The 20,429-nt window shown below is 40.1% G+C and overlaps 1 protein-coding gene across 2 annotated transcripts in view; it reads left to right on the top strand.

Moving 5' to 3' along the window:
* Nucleotides 1-20,429, top strand: part of STK4 (serine/threonine kinase 4) — a 43,975-nt gene that overhangs the window by 4,128 nt on the left and 19,418 nt on the right. Inside the window, exons 4-11 of one of the 2 annotated variants that reach the window (XM_065645377.1) lie at nucleotides 1,521-1,635; nucleotides 2,237-2,401; nucleotides 2,811-2,978; nucleotides 3,540-3,677; nucleotides 4,119-4,247; nucleotides 4,684-4,737; nucleotides 6,316-6,502; nucleotides 18,982-19,139. In XM_065645377.1, the coding sequence (XP_065501449.1) occupies nucleotides 1,521-1,635; nucleotides 2,237-2,401; nucleotides 2,811-2,978; nucleotides 3,540-3,677; nucleotides 4,119-4,247; nucleotides 4,684-4,737; nucleotides 6,316-6,502; nucleotides 18,982-19,139 (1,114 nt within the window). The remainder of the gene's footprint in view (nucleotides 1-1,520; nucleotides 1,636-2,236; nucleotides 2,402-2,810; nucleotides 2,979-3,539; nucleotides 3,678-4,118; nucleotides 4,248-4,683; nucleotides 4,738-6,315; nucleotides 6,503-18,981; nucleotides 19,140-20,429) is intronic. The other variant, XM_065645378.1, reaches the window with a different exon arrangement.

The following is a 20,429-nucleotide window of genomic DNA, read 5'->3' as shown; positions in this document are numbered from 1 at the left end:
CCAAAAGGTTAATGGTTTCTAAACAAGTTTTGGTATGGCTGTAGAAAACTGTTAGGAGAGGGTTTTTGGTTTGTTTTTAAGGGGCATGCGGATGGGAGCCACCAATGCATGGCTGCTCTTGCATGTGTATAATCTCCGTGCTGTCATCTGCTTGGGTGGCAGAATTGTCCTTCCCCAGTTCCTGCCTGTGCAGGTTGTAGTGCAGTACAAGTTGTCTGCTGATCCGAGCATCCCCAGAATAACCTGCTGGCAGCTCTGCGGGCTGATGGTTGGCTCTCTGGGTTGCCTTTGCGTGTTTCTTTTGGGAAAAGATGTTGTAATGACTTGGCTAATGAAGAGCTCATGGGTGCAGAAGACCTCCTCTTAAACTGTGTCCTAGGCTGAAAGTTTAAAATATACCAATTTCTCCTAGCATTATGAATTTAGCCTTAAGAAGCACTATTTTGATGCACTTTAGGCATGGAAAACCATTTAAAATAAATTACATTAGCAATATAAAACTATAGTCCCAGTCACTCTATTGCATTTCACTTTCACTAACTTTAGATGAAGGTGACTGGTGGCAGACAACAAAATGTAGCTTTAAAATAATTTGTTTGTGAAAAATCTTACTGTGTAACTTGGAAACCATTACTAGTGTCTCTTAAAATAAATTTAATATTAACATTGTAAGGCCTAAAACGAGACCTTACGGTTATGAACAGCAGAGGGAATGAATCACTGGAGCATCACATTTGCTGTGCAAGCAGAAAGACACTGACTTTGGTTTTCTAGTTTTATAGTTTTTTGTTAGAAAATACTCAGCAGAGAATAGATCAACTGCACTTTTGTCTCTTACCTCCATTCCCACAAAATCAGGAACAGTCCTTCTGATCGTTTTCTGCTTTTCCTTTTCCAGAGGAGAGATGGTTATTCAGATTGATATGCTTTTCTGGGTGGTTTGCGTTTTGGGCAGCCAGATAACTGACTGTGAGAGACAGTCTTAGGTTGTACTGGATTCCTAAAATACATCCTGGACTAAATTATAGAAACAAGTAGGTGCCTGTGGTAGTGGGGAAACAGTCCTCTTACCAAATACGGTAGCTCTTTTCTAGCAAACTTTGGACCTTATTTGATGTTTCCATATGGTTGCAAATGCTCTGCAGCAGCTTTACTGCCGGGGTGTGTTTCTCATTCCCTTGTCCTGCCTTCTTGCTGGCCATAGCACTGACCTTGTTGCGTTCCAGTTCAGGGAGCTAAACCAAATCAAAGGCTGATCGCTCCTCATTTCTGTAGGATTTATTTTCAGGCAGTTTAGCTCCCTGAACTGACCAGCTGGCAGGTCAGATAAGCACTCCTGTGGGTGCATAGCCCTGTGGCAGTTCAGTCTGTTTTGGAATGCTTTTGATCACGGTTTCAGTGGCACTTCAGCTCCGAATTCCTAAAACTTACTTAGGGGCTCTGCAGTGCACTTTGCTTATTCAGGTATGCTGGTTACTGGTCTTTGACTCACTATTTTCTTCTTTTCTCACATTTCATAGTCCTCATGTGGTGAAATATTACGGCAGCTATTTTAAGAACACAGACCTGTGGATAGTCATGGAATACTGCGGCGCTGGATCTGTGTCTGATATTATTCGATTACGAAATAAAACTGTACGTCCTTTCTCCTTTGAATGTATGAGTGGGAAATATGGGTGTCCCGTGGTTCAAGAAAACTGAACAGTTTGGGCGTAATTCTCGTGATGTTCAATGTCTGACACAACCATTGGCCATAACTTGAGATGCAGGTCCTTAGTTCCTCTGAAAAATGAGGAAACTGATTACATTGATCAAGTTCTGATTATCTGGATAATGTAATCAGTGAAGCAGATTTTTGGTTTGGCTTTCTGAAAAATAATAATAATATTATCTCTTATAATAATAATAATAATAATAACAGACTCTACTCTGGCTTATTTGGCAAATACCTTCGAAATAAAAAAGAAACACTAAGTAAAATAATAATATGTCTTGCAAGATAAGAATTACTAGTTGAGAAAGGGTTATGGTATGTGAAATACGGTATGTGTGTGCTGTTTATAATCTAATTCTACTGCATGATGCTGTAAGTCGCTAACTAATTTCCCATTAATATGGCAACTTTAGTGAAGGCAATTAAATGGGTAATTATTGAATCTCAGTAAAACAGACTGAAACACAATAGTGTTACATCTCAGCAACTGATAGGTTGCCACTAACTCTTTTTTTTCTTAAGCTCACAGAGGAAGAAATTGCTACAATAGTGCAATCAACACTGAAAGGACTGGAGTACCTGCATTTTATGAGGAAAATACACAGGGACATCAAAGCTGGAAATATATTGCTAAATACAGAGGGACATGCTAAACTTGCAGATTTTGGAGTGGCAGGACAACTTACAGTAAGTAAAACCAAGATGGTTGTGTACACCTCAGTTTACCTTTTCAACTTGTATGTGAGTATGACGTACTTGTGGAGACTTTGAGAAATTGTTCTAAACTGGTTTTTAACACTTTGCGTCAATGTAATGAGATACTAAAACAGCAACACATTAGAGCAGAGCTTCCTCTGTGGAAGCTCTTATACCAAAGTAATGGTTTGCAACTGCACTTGCTGTTTTATTCAGGGTATTTGTAACCTCTGTAAGCACATTTCAATCCTTTTTTGCAGCCCTCTGTATCCCAGTCCTGCTGAGTCTAATAATGTGCGTACGTGCAAGTGGAAGATAATTAGGGTGATGATTCATTAATGAATGTTTGTGGCTAATAAAATTACCATTGTCTGGCTCTTTGTCCTGCTGTTCTTCTCAGGACACCATGGCAAAGCGGAACACAGTTATAGGGACCCCATTTTGGATGGCTCCAGAAGTGATTCAAGAAATTGGGTATAATTGTGTGGCAGACATCTGGTCGCTGGGAATCACTGCAATAGAAATGGCTGAAGGCAAACCACCGTATGCAGATATTCATCCTATGAGGGTAAGGACTGTGGCCTTTTAGAATGTATTGCTGTTTGGAAAGGTTTTGCTATTATAGCTGGCTGAATAACACATCAACATTTGGAGTAAATTATTTGTTTTCTGTCAGTTCTTTGTAGTGTTGATTAAACTAAAAACAAGTCTTTGAGAAGGAGAATCTGAATGGGAAGGGAAATTGCAATCATCTTCTGTTAAGACATAGCTGCAGCTGCCTGTGTTGGGTGTCAATAAACTTATTTTCAGCTGTATTATCCAAAGCAATTTTTTTTTTTTTTTTAAATCAAAGACAAATTTGTAAGACTTAAAAATGGCCAGTTCACACCATTTGGGGCATATAATGACTCAGGCAGAGGTGTAAGCACCTAGTGAGGAAAGTCTTGTTTCTTGCTACTTGATTCCTCTGAACAAATTTGTGTATAATATTGGCATAAATTCTTCAGAAGCAGTGAACTTGAAATGTCTATTATTCTTTAGTACCAGTGTATATTTTTGCGTATTTATGTTGTACTGTTGGAAAGCTTTAAACGTTGTTTAGAAATCTGGAATATTCTTGTGTTTTCAGGCAATTTTCATGATTCCTACCAACCCACCTCCAACATTCCGGAAACCAGAGCTCTGGTCAGACAATTTCACGGACTTCGTAAAACAGTGTCTCGTGAAGAGCCCGGAGCAGCGTGCCACTGCCACACAGCTTCTGCAGGTCCGCCTTTTCTTACAAGAACGTAAGCTCTAGAGAGGCAGTATGGTAGGCGGTGCTGCTTGTCTGAGATGATACTTTCATTTCTTGGTGCTCCTCCTCACTGCACATTTTACTTTTTAATATCTGATTTAAAAAATCTTGCACTCAACTTCAACTTTTCAGTTCTTCTCTAAGAACGAGTCTAACATGAGCTTCCTACCTTTGGATTCTCTGGGTTGGTTTTTTTTTGTTTGGCTTTTAGAGGTTTTTTGTACTTTCTTGAAGGGTGCGATGTCTCCCTCTAATGCCAAACAGAAGTATTGGATTTTTGTTTTAGTGAGGTATTTATTTAGGTATTGAGCTAAACCTTAATTTTGATTGGAAATAAGGCATAGTAACAGTGGTTTACTGTTATGTCTTGGTTTGGACATAGTGCTTATTTGTTTTTAAAATACTTCTCAGCATCCATTTGTTAAAAGTGCCAAAGGAGTGTCAATTCTGCGAGACTTGATTAATGAAGCAATGGACATCAAGCTGAAACGTCAAGAGGCACAACAGCGTGAACTAGATCAAGATGATGAAGAAAATTCAGTGAGTATTTAATAGTAAGAGTGTACAAAGTCCAGACTCTTGTTCCTTTCATAAGGCTTAGCTGCTTTGGGTTTTGTTTTTTAAATATTTTGTCCAATTGTCCATGGATTAAACTTAATTCTCGAGTTTTCTGCTTTGCTTAACCTGATGCTTAGTCTCTGCTCAATCTTTATATTTGAGTGTGATACCCAGCATGTATGACTTACAGTTTAGCTCAGAGTGCAGCTAGAGACCTGTAATTGAATAGGTCTATGAAGTAGTGTATGCAAAAGCCTTGATACATTTTCCCAGTTGAATTACATTATTTATGCAGTAATGAGAATTTTTCATTGTAGATTCAGGTCTTAGACTGCTCTTCTAGTATAAAATAATAATATAATCTCTGATGCACTATGATATAAGTATGTTATGTTGTTTTACTATTGTTGTGCTTTAGAACCCCCCTTATAGAAACTTTCTACTACACAAGAGCAACCGACAGAAACCTGAGGTGAGGGCATGACAAGTGTTCAGGGTGTTGCTGTGAATTTAAGCTCGGGCTCCTTGTTTCGGTGCTTACAGCATGTGAATATGGAAAGCATGTTGAAAACTGTTTTATGAGCCTCTGCCTGCTTCAAGCTGAATAAATGAAATGGGCAACAAAAGGCTTTGTGTGCCAGTCCCATTCAGAGGTTAGACATGAGTAGCATGGTCCACAGTGTCTGTGCTGAAGCCTTTGGTGGTCTGGTTTTCCAGTTTAGGACCACCTGTTTATTCAGTGTGGAAGTAACTTTACTGGTCATGTTGCCATGACATTGAGTCTAAGAGTGTTGTCCTTACCATCTCTCCTTAATTTCTGAGTGATCTGGAGTCATGTTGCTGAGAGATGGTGTCTCTGTAGTGGAGCTGAGCAGTCTCTGTCAGTGTGTGTTTTCCTGAAGCTTCACTAGTCCGTGTCTCCTAGAGAAAAGTGTCCCCAAGCGCCGTGGAAGTTTCTGCTGTAGTCCTTTGTTAAATGATGTGTAGATAACAAATTTATTACTTCCTCTCACCCACTCATCTCCACAGAAAATTACTTTTCCTCCATGAACATCTCATGTGGTTTTCTCCTCCTCTTGCTGTTGTTTTTGAGGTTGGGAAGTAAATTATATAGACAACCTTGACAGAGCGGATATTAATATAACCTAGGAAGTTACTTCTGTTGTAGCTGGTTACCTGGTCCACATTTCCAAGAATCTAAACAGGTTGTGGATATTTTGACCTTGTTCTTCATTAAATCCTAGTGACAATATATACTTAGTGAACCACACACACCACTTAATGAAACTACTACCTCTGGCTAACATAACCACCTGCCAGGGAGTTGTCCTACCAGAATTTGTTACAGGAGCTTGTGTTTTCCTCAAGCCAGTCTCTTGAGTCTTGACAGCACTAATTCTAACGTCTATAATATTAGTACCCATTAACAAATGGAAAGATAGAATTTTTATCTGAAAAAATGACTGGGCTTCAATAATTTAATTCCTTTTTAAAGATTTGTAAATTCAGCTTATTTTTCTTCATTGCTTCTGAAGTTTATAGCAAGTAAAACTAACTACACGTTAAAGACGGATTCTTAAAAACCAGGGTGATCATTCCTCTTCAGTGCCACACGCACTCCAGATTTAGAGCCATTGCCTTCTAATAATTGACGACTCCTTAGTGAACTGCACCACTTGAGATAGGGGCCTTGGCTCAGCTCTTAAAACTGGCAACATTAGTAGAAACGCTAATGACTGAGTGTTGTAATGTACTCTAACAGACAGGTCACTAGGTCAGAAACAAGATACGACTTGCATTGAGAAGCTTCTTCTTATTATTTATCTATTCTCTTATTTATCATGTTGGCAGAAAAGTTATGGAGACTTTTCCTTACCTGTTTGGAGATGACAGGGAGAGAACTAAGTGTGTAAAACCAAAATGTCACTTCTATGTGTATTTGTAAAAAAAATCTCTGAATTAGTAAGGCTTGCCAGTGTCCTTGAATACAGACATTCCTCACATGACTTCACCACCATCAGTAAAATGTATTTACGGCATCCTTGTACAGGAAGAAGATGAAACCGATTCAGGCACCATGGTGAGGGCGAGTGGAGATGAAACTGGTACCATAAGAGCTGTCAACACGATGAGTGATGGAGCCAACACGATGATAGAACACGATGGCACCTTGGAATCCCAGTTGGGTACAATGGTCATCAACACAGAAGAGGAAGAGGAGGAGGGCACCATGAAAAGTAAGTAAACATCTTGAACTTCACAATATTACTTTGCACCTAATGTGGTCTATGATATGTATTCCCAGCCTGCTTTGATATTTTTGGTATCTTATTGTGATGTCTTTTTGTTGTAGGGAGCTAAAACTTTTAGGTCAACGCTTTCTGGCAGTAGACAGACCCTCTCTAGGTGCAAGTTTCAAGCCATTCTTTTCGGTGTTGCACTTAGGACAGGTGGTGAGTTGTGCACAATTTCCACGAGCTTCTGTGCTGATCAAATAAGATCTGATTCTAGCTAGTATGGGGTTTTTTTAATTGTTTCTTTTTTGTCTGTTTTGTCTTTTTCATGGAATATTAGATGGAGGCTCTAGCACAGGGTAAATAAAAATATTTGTGTTGCTTTAGAAAGTGATCTGACTATAACCTGGCATTCTGTTTCAGAACTGAGGCATTAAATTAAGGGCTTAATTTATGAAATGACAAATATTGTGCACATTTCAAAAACATGAAGGCATGCAGTGAGAGGAGCTAGCATCTCTCTAGACTTGTGTGTTTCTTTAGTGTTACTTTTAATTGGTAAGGACAACTGACTAAACTGTGTGTAGCTTTTCTGAGGCGTTCAAGTTGAAATCTGTTCTGCCCTAAAATAGAAAAGCTTGCTAAAACTACAAGCCTTGCCATAGGATGTAAGGTTTAAGATGATGTGACTTTGATTCGTGATAGTCTGTGGAAGACCTCACAGCTCGACCTGGAAAAGAGTTTAAAAAGTTCTTTTGATTAAAGAGACGGCAGGGAGAGCCTCCTTGGAAAAATCCGGCCAGAAGAAAATAATCTTTTCTCAATTGTGTGTTCTCACAGAAGTCCATTCCATGGATTGGGCAGTCACAGGTGACTCACTTGGACAGTGCAGGTGTTTGTTCAGGGACTGAGGAAAGTGCTGAGCTGGGGCCTCAGCATTAGTGAAGTGTGACTGTCCTAGGCAAGGCTTGTGCTTTTGGCTCTTGCGCTACTTCCAAAGCCTTCCTTGGCCATCTGAATTTTTACCTTCAGCTATTGCGGGAGAAGTAAAAAAAATTCTCAACAGGAGTCTGGAAAAATCCTTCTGAGGAATTTCTGTGTTGCAAGTTTTTTTTCCATGTGGCACTCTGCAGAGCTTGTGGGAAGATACTGTTTTCTTCTAACAGACCAGAGCGACATTTCAGCAAAACCTTTTTAAGGAGTTTTCCAAATGGATTCAGGACACTAAAAACCAGAGGTGTCAGCCCAGGTAGTGGCTTTTGGCAACAAAGACAATGGGGTAAGACAGTGGATGCTTTGAGTAGCTTAAAAGGTCGCCCAGAGTGGGATATGTTAACAGCTTAAATAAACCAGGTGAAGTTGCCATTGCTTTACGAATAGGCAACACCGTTAGTTTCTCATCATTCCTGTGTACTGTTCCATTTCATGATTCACAGTAACAGCGGTTCTGCTGTCTGTGATGCTCTGGCTACCAAAGGTGTGTAAGTAACGACTCTCTTCAGTTTATCTTCCTGTGTTTAACATGTGCTTATCTGCTCACCATCTTTTAAACATTGCAGCACTTGTAACTCAAAAGCATCTAATGCTCTCTGTGAAGTAATGTACAGAGGCTTGAGGAGATGCCTTTGATAATATCTCTTTTGCAAGGACATACTGTTTTTTGAATAGAATAAGTTATGAGGATATTGCGATGTCTTTAACATAGTGTAGTATGTAACCTCAAGAGGGAGCTCCAGAACAAGCTCCAAGACCTCTAGATCTCTGTGGCTAGAAAGTCGAGTTTTTATTTTAAGCCCCCTTAGACTTCAGACTTCTTAAAAACACTCTGTTCTTCAACCGCGGCCGTGTGACAGTGTTCAAAGCTGAGTGTGCATTGGGAGTGCCCGAGCAGCTCCGCAGCCCTGAGGAAACGTTTGGAGATCCTGGGTGCGAGTGCTGCTTGAGGCTGGAATTGCTTTCACATTGAGGGGTTCCATACAGCAGCATCCAGTACCACCCAGCTGCCCCCAGTGCTCGCTCTGCTGCATGTTACGCTGCATTTTAATAACTTTAATGCCAAGAAATCTGATGAAAATGATTGTACCAGGCTAAAACTTAACTTTTTTTTTTTAACACCTTATTCTTTTTCCCCAGTAGCACAATGCTGACATTCTTGCAGCCGCACAGAGCAGTTCTGTGTTTGTTTCTCAGACGCAATACGAGTCAGCATCTTTGAGCAACTTGCCTTTCCTGTGAGTTGCCTATAGCTCCATTTTTCAGTTTACCATTTCCATATTCTTGTTTTCCTAACATTCAGTTAAATTGATTTTAACTATAAAGCTCATCAGCCTGCTGTAGAACTCTCTGGAGCAAGTTCTTTTTGTAATCTCAAATATAAATGTAATAATCTTGATTGAAACCGCTGAGTTTGAAGAAGCTTTATTGATTCATATTTTTAAAGAAGTCTATATTTCATTTGGCAGCTTGTGTTATGAGTCACAATAAAAGCTGTTTTAAGTCAATAAAAAAGTTCCGATTTTTTTTTTCTTGTATGGCATTAGTAGGAGAATTTAGCCTTCCTGGGTGTCTTGGGCTTTTTAACTGCAGGCTTCTGAGCTTGTGTTCCTCCTAATTTAGGAAAATAAATCCATCTCTTCACCAGTTTTTGGTTTGGTTATTTATTTTTAATGTAAAAGTTGTTTATAGGACATTGAAATATGACACTTTAGACAGGATTGTCTTTGATATCTCTAGTAAACAACTTCCAATAGCCTTGAAAACGCTTCTTGCATAAATCAATGGCTTTTCCAGCTCAGAAGAAAAGCGTTCTTAAATTCCAGTATTTTACATTGTAGGGGAAGTTTTACTTTGTAGTCATTTGAGCTGTAATTCTGTTTCCTTAAATTGTTTCGTTTGCTTGGCATTTTTCTAGGCACTCAATATATATTCAGTAATAATATACTGAATATAATATATATATTCAGGCAGCATTAAAAATGTCACTATGACATTCTGTTACGCATTTTGAAAGCACTCAAGTGATTGCCCAAAACCACAGGTACTAAATTGTGCCGCGACACATTTTACTTATAAATCCATTGCTAACAGATTACTTATGGATTGCAGTTAAACTATTCCAGGAAAACTGTGGAAGAAACTGAAGAACTGTAGATGAACAATCATTTGTTATAACAGACATTTCCATTGTGCTTGAGAGCTGGGGTAGCTTTTGAACTGTGAATATGTCTGAAATAATGTGGTTTTTAAAATTTTTCTATGAGGCGTTAGCAAATAGTGCAGCATTTTTACACTTTTTTTGTGCAGCATTTGCTGTAGGTCTTTAGATAGTGGAAGTTTGGCATGAATTTGTATCTTGGATTTAAAGAGTGGAATGTAATTTTACAATAAAGCAGATAAACATGTTGCCTTCCTTGGACTCTGCAATACGGTCAGATCCAAGTGAAATAGGATCTAGTTTGTCTAGTACTGTAATCTGTCCTATTTTCTATGTTAAAGCGCCTCTTGCTTGTTTAAGCAGCAAATAAAAGGACAGTGGAGAACGCAGAATGGCCAAGAGTGGTGTGAGTTGGGCTGTCTGGGTTGAGATGAACGGGGGTTTGGCGAGGGTGGAAGGATTGGGGGTGTGGGGTTTTTGGGGCACCATTCAGCAGCGTCTGGTGCAGAGATGGACCAGAAGCTCTAATAACGCTGTTGCCTCTACCTTGATAGTGTCATGTGTAGGTAAAAATTCTTAATAGTTTATGAATGTTTAAAATAAAAAATTCTAGGCTCAATTCTTATAAAGTTAGGGGTGGTTTGGGTTTTGTTGTGCTTTTACCGTGCCTGCGCTGCTAAGCACGATTGTGTTCTTTTAAGAAGATATTTCTCCTTTTGAGGGGAGATTTGGTTTCATTAGCAAATTAAAGGAGCTGAGATGCAAACTTGGCAATTTCCTATTAGAAAAATGATTCAGAATAAGCTTATTAGTCTTGGTGGCTTTGTGAGACACCCAGTGGGTGACACTTAAACCTAAACCAGAGAAGTGTTACTGCCAAGACTTGGGAAACTTTTTGTCTCCGCTAATTAACCTGTAATTTTTCATGTAAAGCAGTAACTGTAAAAGCTGTAACGTGAACAGCAGAGTGAATACGGGTGGCAGATGGTTTGTTTGATTGCATTAATATTACAATTGAATAAAGTATTGCTGGGCTGTAGCTGAGGTAGCTGTAGGTGGTGTAATACCAGTAATCGTCCAAAAACGTGCAGATGCGTGTTATCCAAACAGCTGATGCAGGTACCATAGAGAGAGCTCCACATTTTGTCCGGATCTACATCACGTGTATGTCAGAGATATTGGCTGGTTTTCTCCATAGACAATAGCTCTTCACAGCGGCTTCCCACAACTCAGTGTTATTAATGTCCAGTGGTACAGTTTTGTGTTTAAAATGAATTGGTCCATTTAGGCATAATTGGACCATAAAACACTCCTCGTGTTATGCATTTAAATGACACACTGTTTATATAAACACCTGCAATGATTAAATTCTTCTCGAACTGTCAGCAGCATTTTACTGCTGCTCTTGAGGTGTGGAGAATGCAAATCTTCACAGATAAGTCTTCCAGCTGTGTTACTCTTCAACTTCTCTCTTAATAGCAACCTTGCTGGCAAACTTGACATAAACAGTGGCCAGCACATTTTGTTTAAGAATGTCAAGTTGGGTGTCCATGCAGACAGTGTTTTTGAGCGACAGGAGGAGTTGTATACGCTGTCATTTTGTTGTGGGGTTTTTGCTGTGGGTTTTGTTTCTTCTGTTTGAATAGCGGTACTGGACTCCTGTCAGCAATTGAAATAGTGCTGCTGTGCAGACCAGAGCATGAAGAACAGTGAAGTCTGGGGTCCTAAGCCGGATGCCTGTTGACCTTTGGTTGTCCTGAATATTTGATGAAGCTTTAACGCTAAGACAAAGTGAATAAAATTTGTATTTTCAGAGACACTGACACTGGAGAAAGAGATGTATGTGTTTTAACACGGCTATTTTTGCTGTTTCTGTCACTTTACTATTAAGCACCCCTGCATTTGTGGCGGTGGGGGATAGAAAGTAGAGAAATTTTCTTTTTTTTTCTGGGCAGAAGCATTGTCTTGGGGAAGAGGGGAAGCAGGACTGATAGACTCATACAGGGGGCAATATGTTTCAGGAGACTCAGACACGAGAGAGAGTAGTAGTAAATCACTTTGTAATTATGTCTCTGTCCCATACACATGCATATATTTGCACATACAGGCAAACTGTAACTTGCCTGTTTCTTCTAAGAATAACCTCACTTCCTACCAGATCAAAATAAACCCTGGAGAAAGCTTTCCTCCTGAGCAGGAATGAGGAGAACTCTATAAACTCTTAATTGCAGAAGTTTAAAACTATATTTACTTTTACCAGCAGATTTTCAAGCTTCAGGAAGAAAAAAAAAGTATTCATTAGTGTTCATTGCCATGTTGTTTTCTGTAAGTTATTTATTGAAAATTTGTGATGGAGGAAGAAAGCTGCTATATATTTATAATTTCTTCTGAGTTTTATCTAAAAGAGATCCAGAATGAGGTAATCAGGTCCTAAACGGTTTTCATTACTGTGAGGATTTCCTCCTCTTTCAGAAAGAATCCTCAATTACATATTGGATGAGCGTTGGTACTCTTTTCCTTCAATCACTTTGGTGTCTTTTATTCATTAAAAGAGATTAGTTAGGATACCTAATGTTGATTTTTATGGTCATCTAGGAGCTCCTTCTGAATAGCAGAACCTGTCAGGTATGTTCTGCTTTGATTTAGTTTAAGATAGGCCATGATTATGGAAAGGCTTGTCCTCATCAGCTTCAATAAAGTGTTATGTGGTCTGCTTTTAATGTGAGGAAATCTCAGCTTGTGTTGCCATGGGGTGAAATCATTAATGATGGAGCACTTTTTGCTTTGGTTGAATAAATTGGCATCTCTGCTCTGCTGCATAAAGTGACTCGGTCCTGTTCGTGCTGTACAAATTATGCTGTCCAGCTGCTAAAGTTAATCTGAGATCTCTAAGAAATAGCCTGAAGCAAATAAAACTGCAATTCCATTTGAAATTTAATATTAATGAAGTGTTGCTTGCACATCATCATCAGGCGCTGTTTTGTGCATCCTTCATACTTGTGCGTTTTAAGCCTTAAAGTGACATAATTCAATCTAAAGCAGACAGAAGCTTGCTGAGGCTGCTGGGGACTGAGCCTGTTACTGAGAAGTCAGAGAAAGATTTGTGCTTATGTAGACCACCCAAATGAAAGATGACATTGGATATTAAAAGTCTTTAAAAAAAAATTTAAAAGGGCAAGGAGGGAAGGTGAACACTGTAGGGGGTAATGGTTTTAGTGCTGAAGAGCAAGTGCATGTACACTGGCTACCCACGAACTTCAGACTGGAAGTGGGAGGGTTTATAACTCCAGGAGAACAGCAAGGGTGAAGCAAAGCAATTGCTTTACGATAGGTTTTGATCCCTGTGTGAAAGTGGCTGTATAATCCTGTATATGACAGGGGAGGCCGTGCTGCTTGTCCCAGGGGATCCTTTCTGGTGTTACGTCTAAGGCAGCAAGAGCTCCGCTTTCTTCAGAGTTCACCTGAGTGCTCTTTGCTTATCTCTGCAGAGCTGTTCTGAGCTCCTGCTCACAGGGATGCACCTTCCTGAACTTTGTGCAGGGTGTTTGTGATGCTTTCCTAGCACAAGTCAACTTAACAATTTTTGGTCTTGTTGCTGCTGACACCTCATCCTCGTAAACACAAGCACTCCCCAGAGCTGAGGCCAGTTGTCTTTGTGAAGGTTGCAGCCTCCTGAAAACTTGACAAATACGTGTATGTGTACCAAGTATCACATTTTAGTTTGATATTGCTAATGCAGTAATTGATCACTTCATTGCTGTCGATTCACATTACCTTCTTTGTAGATTAATTTGTAGCATGATGTCCTGACTGTTCCCAGCCACAACTCTAGCTACAGTTTTTTGTGATTTAAGGGACGAAATCTCTCACCATGGCTTCAAGAATAGGTATTGTAAATTTTAACTGTTTTAACTGACTTGAGTAAAGAGCACACAAAATGTGTTCTTGAGGTTACCTTGCTCTCTCTCATGACAAGCTTTGTGACTCTAGAATATTCACCCTAGGTAGGTAATAGCAATCTCTTTCAAGAGGGAAGGATAACAAAACAAGGATTCTTCTGCTGTCACGTTTGTGTAGAGAAGAATAATTTTAGAGAAAAGCAAAGATTTTAGTTTCATTACTTAGCAAGCTTGTTCACATAGACAGAAGGAATTTGTAAACCCCACTTTCCTTTTGAAGGCATCCTTTGAAGCTCATGAGCTTCTGAAAATTTTCCATTGTGAGAGCTAATTTGCCAAAATCAACAAAATGAGTGCTTTGATTTCTGGGACTAAATGATATTGAATGATCTTGGGTTCATGGATATTCTTTACTGCTGGGGAAAAAAAAAAGTACATCTCTTGCTGGTTTGCTTGACTGTGCTGTTTCTTCATCGTTCTACTTTCTCTGCAGCATCATATGGAAATACAAATGTCTTGAGGGCTCTCCACACCTTGTCATCTTTTGCTTGATGTCAGGAGGACTGTATGCTGCAGTCAGCCACTAAGACTGACTTCTTCCATTCTCTCAAGTATTCAGACAGGTGACGTTTTTTGGGAGGGAGCACATTGTTTTAGTTTTTCCTTAAAACTTGCCCTCGCTGTAGCCTCACAGAGGATCCAGCGTGCGGAGGCCATGGGCTGTTGCTGATATTGCGTCACTGGCTTCTTGCAGTGTCTTCCCTGTATCTTTTTGTCATCTTTTGGTTTATCTGGGCTGTTTGTGCTTTGGGTCAGGACTGGCCCAGCTTGCATGGTACCATGTACAGTTGGACTTTGCTTTCCAGCGCTGAAAGGGTAACGCAGAGGTAGTAAACTCCTTTAAAAATCAAAATCTAAGGGGATGTTGTTTTTCACAATTCATGGCATTCTCTACCTTTGAACCTTCCACTTTCACATCTTTTTCTGTTCTCACACACAACAATACTGATGTTCATACACTTTGCTAAACATGACTTTACACCAGGCAGCACTGATGCGTTTTCCACGGGGGTTTCTGCTCCCGTCCCCGCGCCCCAGCTCCACACAGCCAGCCCAAACCTGCAGTCAGCTGGACCGGCTCCAGCACAGCTCTCATGTTCCATTTGTGTAATTAATACAGCTCCTAAAAAGATGACTGCATATCTAAATGGTAGACCGTTAATGTCTCCAGGGAGCTCTCGTGGCTCATCCTCATGAGCAACTCCTTAGGTTCCAAAATAAATGCATGGCAAAGCCTTTCTTGTCACCACAGGGTGACCTTCTCGTAGAAGGCTCTTCTGTGCCATGCTTGTGATCTCACTTTCTGTCAACTGTTCATATTTTAGTCTAACCCTATAAAACTGGGAAGTTAAGTGCTTTTTGGCACAGACACGTTTAGTGCAGTGTCATCTTTCAGCAGCATCTGCTTCTGCAAATAGCAGTGATCGATTTTTGTCTTCAGCTGCCTGTTATCAAAATCTGAACGATAAGGGAGTGTGATTCTTATGTTGCATTAGTAACAGGTCATCTTTGGGAAGATGACACTGTTGTTAAATGCCAAGATTGGCAAAAAGAAATCCAGTTGTACTGGGATGATAATTGATTATAATTGATTTGGTGTAATGTCTTTCCGTCTCCAGGAGTGTTTCCGTCTGTCTTGGTGCATACGTGCCCCTCCTGAGATCACAGCAGCAACCAAAATTTCAGACATCTTAGATATCTTATTCCAGATGTTTTTCCTTTTATATTATCTGAGGAGGTTGTAGCATGGAGAGTGTTGGTCTCTTCTCTCGAGTAGCAAGTGATAGGATGAGAGGAAATGGCCTCAAGTTGCACCAGAGGAGGTTCAGATTGGATATTGGGAAAAATTTCTTCATGGAAAAGGTTGTCAGGCATTGGAACAGGCTGTCCAGAGAAGCGGTGGAGTCGTCATCCCTGGAGGGGTTTCAAAGATGCATAGATGAGGTTCTTAGGGACATGGTTTAGTGCTGGAGTTAGGTTATGGTTGGAGTAGATGATCTTAAGTGTCTCTTCCAACCAAAATGATTCTGTGATTCCATGATCTTTTTTCCATTCTTTGTTTGTTGGTTAGCAATCTTTATTTTAATCAGTTAAAAACCAAAAACAAACAAGCAAACAAAACCTCAAACACATTAACTAAAAATGTACTAAAATGTACTAAAATTGGTGACTAAGGGTTGTGTGCGTTTGCAAGGCCGAGGTGAGGGCAGGGTGAGCGGTGTGAGGGGCCGGAGCTGCACAGAGCCGGGTTTGCTGGGCAGGAGGGCTGGGCTGGTCCCTGTGGGGTGGCTGGGACCAAGTGCAAGGTCAGAGCCCATTGCTCAGGGCCTTGCACGGTCACTCCAGCCCTGCTCCTTTGCACAACCATCCCTGTTGTGAAAACTTTCTTCCTTCTCTTCAGCCAAGTTGCCCTTGCTACAGTTCAGACCGTTCCTCTCATCCTTTTGCAGGGGAGAGCAAATCCTCTTCAGGATTATCAGCTACCACCACCACTTCATGTGCTTCCTTCTTCATTTCATTTCTGCATGAAAACAGAAGTTTTATTAAAAAAACCCTTTGGTTTGGATATGCCATTTGATAATTCAGTGTTGCTACAATAGGTGGTTGTCCTGTAGGTGTAACTGGTTGCTTACAAACATTGCAGTTCTTAGTAAAATACAACTGGAGGGGAAATGAGCATGATTGCTTGAAGTGACACTCTGAATTAAGCTCTGGTATGAGCAAACAGTCTTTTTTTAAAAAATAAGTAAATAGAAAAGAACTGAATAAGCCAATGTCACTGGAGTGAAACGCTTGCTTTCAAATTCTCTGCTGCAAATGATTGTTTCCAAACCATACAGTACAAGCTTGATTTAGATTTTCTTTTTTTTTTTTCCCTAGGAAGTCTGAATTACTGAGACCTAGGCTGGCTGTCAGCAAGCTGTGTATAGGTTAGCCTAGGTAGTTAGGAATTCCTCTATTTCTAGAAAATTTGTTGGTGTTAAACATTGCCAGGATTGACCATCACAACTTACCTCCTGCTTCAAACAGGCAGGACTGCAGCAGAATACAAGGGCTGTATTTACTTCATTCTAAATAAATGTTTTATCGCTTAGCAGTAATTGGATTGCTATTGTATTTCAGTAATTATTCCCAACAGCAAGTCTGTTCTCCACTTTGCAGACGTGTTTCCTGACTGACCTTCATGGAGCCTGTCTGAAGGTGTCTTTCTTGATCTAATTCTGTACGATGAGAGGTTTTTGGGTTTGTTTTTTAAGAAAAAGGGAGCCGCTGCCAGGGGTGGAATAATTTGTCTTTGCTCCAGTTGTCATAGTGCAAAAGTATAAACACTTGAGTTCGTGCTGGAGCTTTTAGCTGCCCCTGGAGAGGCAGAACGATGCAGCGCTTTTTCAAAACGCATCGTGACATTTCAGGCTGCCTAGAACCACACTTCTCTCAATATCACAACCAAAATATCCTGCCAAGATTTCTCATACTTTGCAGAAATTTGTTCTGCATTTAACATGTCTATAGACAAAGAGCTGACCAAGGAATTCATACACTTGTCTGAGGATCAGGCAGAGTCTGCCAGGGAAGTTCTGGATCACTGGATGGCAGTTTTATGTGCACAATTAATATCTGGTGATTAAATCTTAATGGGTGACCAGAGCAGCTAATATATTTTCAAGAGGAAAGCACTGTGGAATGTCCTTAGTGAGGACTGTCCTGTGATAGCCTGGCTGCTGTGCAGACCCATGTAGGTGAGTCTCTGCGTGACACAGACCCCACAAACCCCTCAAAGGATGGCTCCATCCCCTGTGCGCTTGTCTGAAGCTCTAAACTTTTGGTTGATTGCCTGCCTGACAGATTATATTTATTTCAAATGTATGGCATTCAACAGTGAACTGATTTCCACAGTCCAGAATTAGGCTGTTCTGATGCCATTTTTCTGTTAACTCTAGTGCTAATCCTGCTTTCTGAGAATGATGGTTTCTGCATTGCCTCAAAACGTGTTTAAGCTACTTCAGTGTCTAGAGAACCGTATTTTATCAGAACAAAACTGCCTCACTAGGTATTGTTAGAACGCTTACTTCCATTACGCTCACAGGTTTTTGTGAAGCATTTTATCATAAAGAGCAGCACAATGGCATTGAGCTGCGAGTGTTCTTTAAGTGCCTTCCATGGTGGAAACCTGTTTGCTGAATGGGCTGCCAGATTTATTTGTATGTAGTGGTACTTAAATTACATTAGCAGGGATTTATTTGGGTGGCGCGATGGATGAAGGAGGAAGGGATGAGTGTTTGTATCCCTGATCTCACCAACTACCCAACATACCTGGGCACCCTGTGAGAATGTACTTTTTCTAGCTTGTTGCTCTTAACAGATCAGCAGTGTTCTTCCTTTTCATTTAACTGATGCTGGTTCTAAAGAATAATTCAAAAGACGAGATTAATGCAAATCTAGTTGTGCTAAAGCTTTCTGCCTTTGGCTATATCTATCCTTCTCCCATCAGTATGGGGTGAGCTCTTTGTTACTGAGAATGGTGCTCGGGAGGCTTATGAGACCTGCTCTCAAAAAGTCAATGTACTCATATTTAGGGGATTATTCTGACTCCTCTGTCTCTCTTTGTACCCTTGCCCATTTCTTATTACCAGAAGTTTCTTAACTGCAGTCTAGAATTGGATGGTTAATCTATAAATCTGACTTATTCGAGTAATCCACTAGAGAAAGTGTGTTCAGGGGAATTAACTTACAAACTACTAGAGTACTTAACTTGAAAACTCACTCACTGACTGTTTATGAAAAGAAAAAAAAAGCTTTGCAAACTAATCCTTTCTACACAAAAAAGTGTAGAACTTGGCTACTTCTACTCAAGGTAAGTTATGTGATATTTGTATGGTAGATGTGGTCTTTGAAAGCCTCAGTTTTGTCCTGTTCCATTCATAAATATAAAGATGGGTTCTGCTTGTAAAACAACGCTGTTTAATTTTGGAACTTTGTGTGTTTTGCAGTGCGTGTAACCTGGCTGGGATGAAAAACCCCGACCTCTCTAGTTGGTAGCAGTTTAGTTCTGGTGTTCAGTGCACGAGCTTGGTTCCCTGGCCGGGAGCTCTGACAGATCCGCACGGGTTGCAGGTCCAGAGGCCAAGGCCTCCAGCATTGTCATCACTCCTGTGCTGGGCTTAAAGCTTCCCTTCTCCAGTTTTCTCACTGTACAGTCAGTTTTATATGTGAAAAGCTGCTGAGAAAAACAGTACTTTAGCAGTACTATGTGATTTAGTGTGTGCTAAAAAAATAAAATCACTTTTGGCTATGATGTAAGGCCGTATAACAGAAAATATATTTTTTCAAAACAACCTTTTTTAAAATTTTATTTTTAATGTTTCCAGGGAGGGATGAAACGATGCAGCCAGCCAAACCATCATTCCTTGAATATTTTGAGCAGAAGGAGAAGGAGAATCAAATCAATAGCTTTGGGAAGAATGTGTCTGGCCAGGCAAAAAATTCATCTGATTGGAAAGTACCACAGGATGGAGACTACGAATTTGTAAGTCTATACTTTGAAATTCAATCAATGTGACAATCTTTAAGAGTTTTAGTCAGAGCCGCTATAAGATTATTTCTTGTTTTGACAGACTAATGGAAACTTGAGGAGATTCTAATTGCTAATGCATTTGGATGAGACATTTTGAAAAACTCATTTTCTTTAGGTATTTCTGAGTAATCATAACCTGTCATTATCTGTATACTTTCCGTGTTTAAAAACAAGCAGATGAACAAAAAAGCCTGAGGACATGAAGGTACAAGCAATCTTGCTTTGCTTCCCCATGATGCATTTAAAATAAAAAACAGAGTTCCATATGGCAGTTGGGAAATGCAAATCCTGAATGTGTAGTGTTAGAACCATTGAATTTCCTTGTTTTACTCACAGTTTGGCACTGGATTTTGTTTTGTTATATAAACATACAGCTTGGCTTTATTTCTCTTTCAAATCCTCAATTTCAGTCTTTGTAAGTAAAGTTCACATGCTCAGAATTTTCAGGAACTTTTCAGAAACCCACAGAAAGATCTGTTATTCATAAATGTTACGATTTAATTGTTTTTCCGAGGATGGAAAATTTCTGGTTTGCTTTCAAAACGCCAGAAGATGGGTGTTCTGCTGAACACCGTTTTCTCCGCTGCATTTTCTTTCAGTTCTACTTCAGTGCCAGCACTTCTTGCTGTGGGTGCCTTGCGTGCCCTTATGGATGTCTGTTCGTGTTGCCCGTGGTTGTCATGGTTGTTCAGTGGTTGGCAAGAGTCATTTCACCTTCACAAAGCAGCATGGAAAGCGAAATCTCTCTGCTAGTCACGACTCGAGGAGATGTTTTAAAGGCTGGAATAATAACTGGGGCCTTTCGTTCTGTTTGTACAGCTTGTATAAACTACTGCTCTTACACGTGTTTTGTTGTCTTTGCTGCTGCATCTCAGATTTTCTTATTTAGACTGAAAAGGATGGCTAGCTGAGGGGACCTGCTTTATTCACTCTCTTGTAGCCCTTTGTACTACATTATGTTCAGCCTGAAGGCGTAAAGCCGCTGCATAAGCGTGTTTTGCAAAAATAACCTGCAAGCTGAATTGTCAGCCTGTGTATCACAGAGTATGGGCCAAACACACAATTCTAGTCAAATCAGATGCTCCATTTATCTCATTCACCTTACATGCTGTAGCTTCATTTAACGATAAACAATTATTTTTCGATGTGTGGTATTTCCCAGGAAAGACAGGGTGGTTTGGAGCATCTTAGAAGTCTTTTGTACTCCGCAGAAGATGGCCCAAGGGGAAATTTGCTGTAATT

The sequence above is a fragment of the Caloenas nicobarica genome, chromosome 15, assembly GCF_036013445.1.
Source record: "Caloenas nicobarica isolate bCalNic1 chromosome 15, bCalNic1.hap1, whole genome shotgun sequence".
Taxonomy (NCBI): Eukaryota; Metazoa; Chordata; class Aves; order Columbiformes; family Columbidae; genus Caloenas; species Caloenas nicobarica.
The sequence above is the reverse complement of the archived record's forward strand: the minus strand, read 5'-3'. Positions and strand labels throughout refer to the sequence as shown.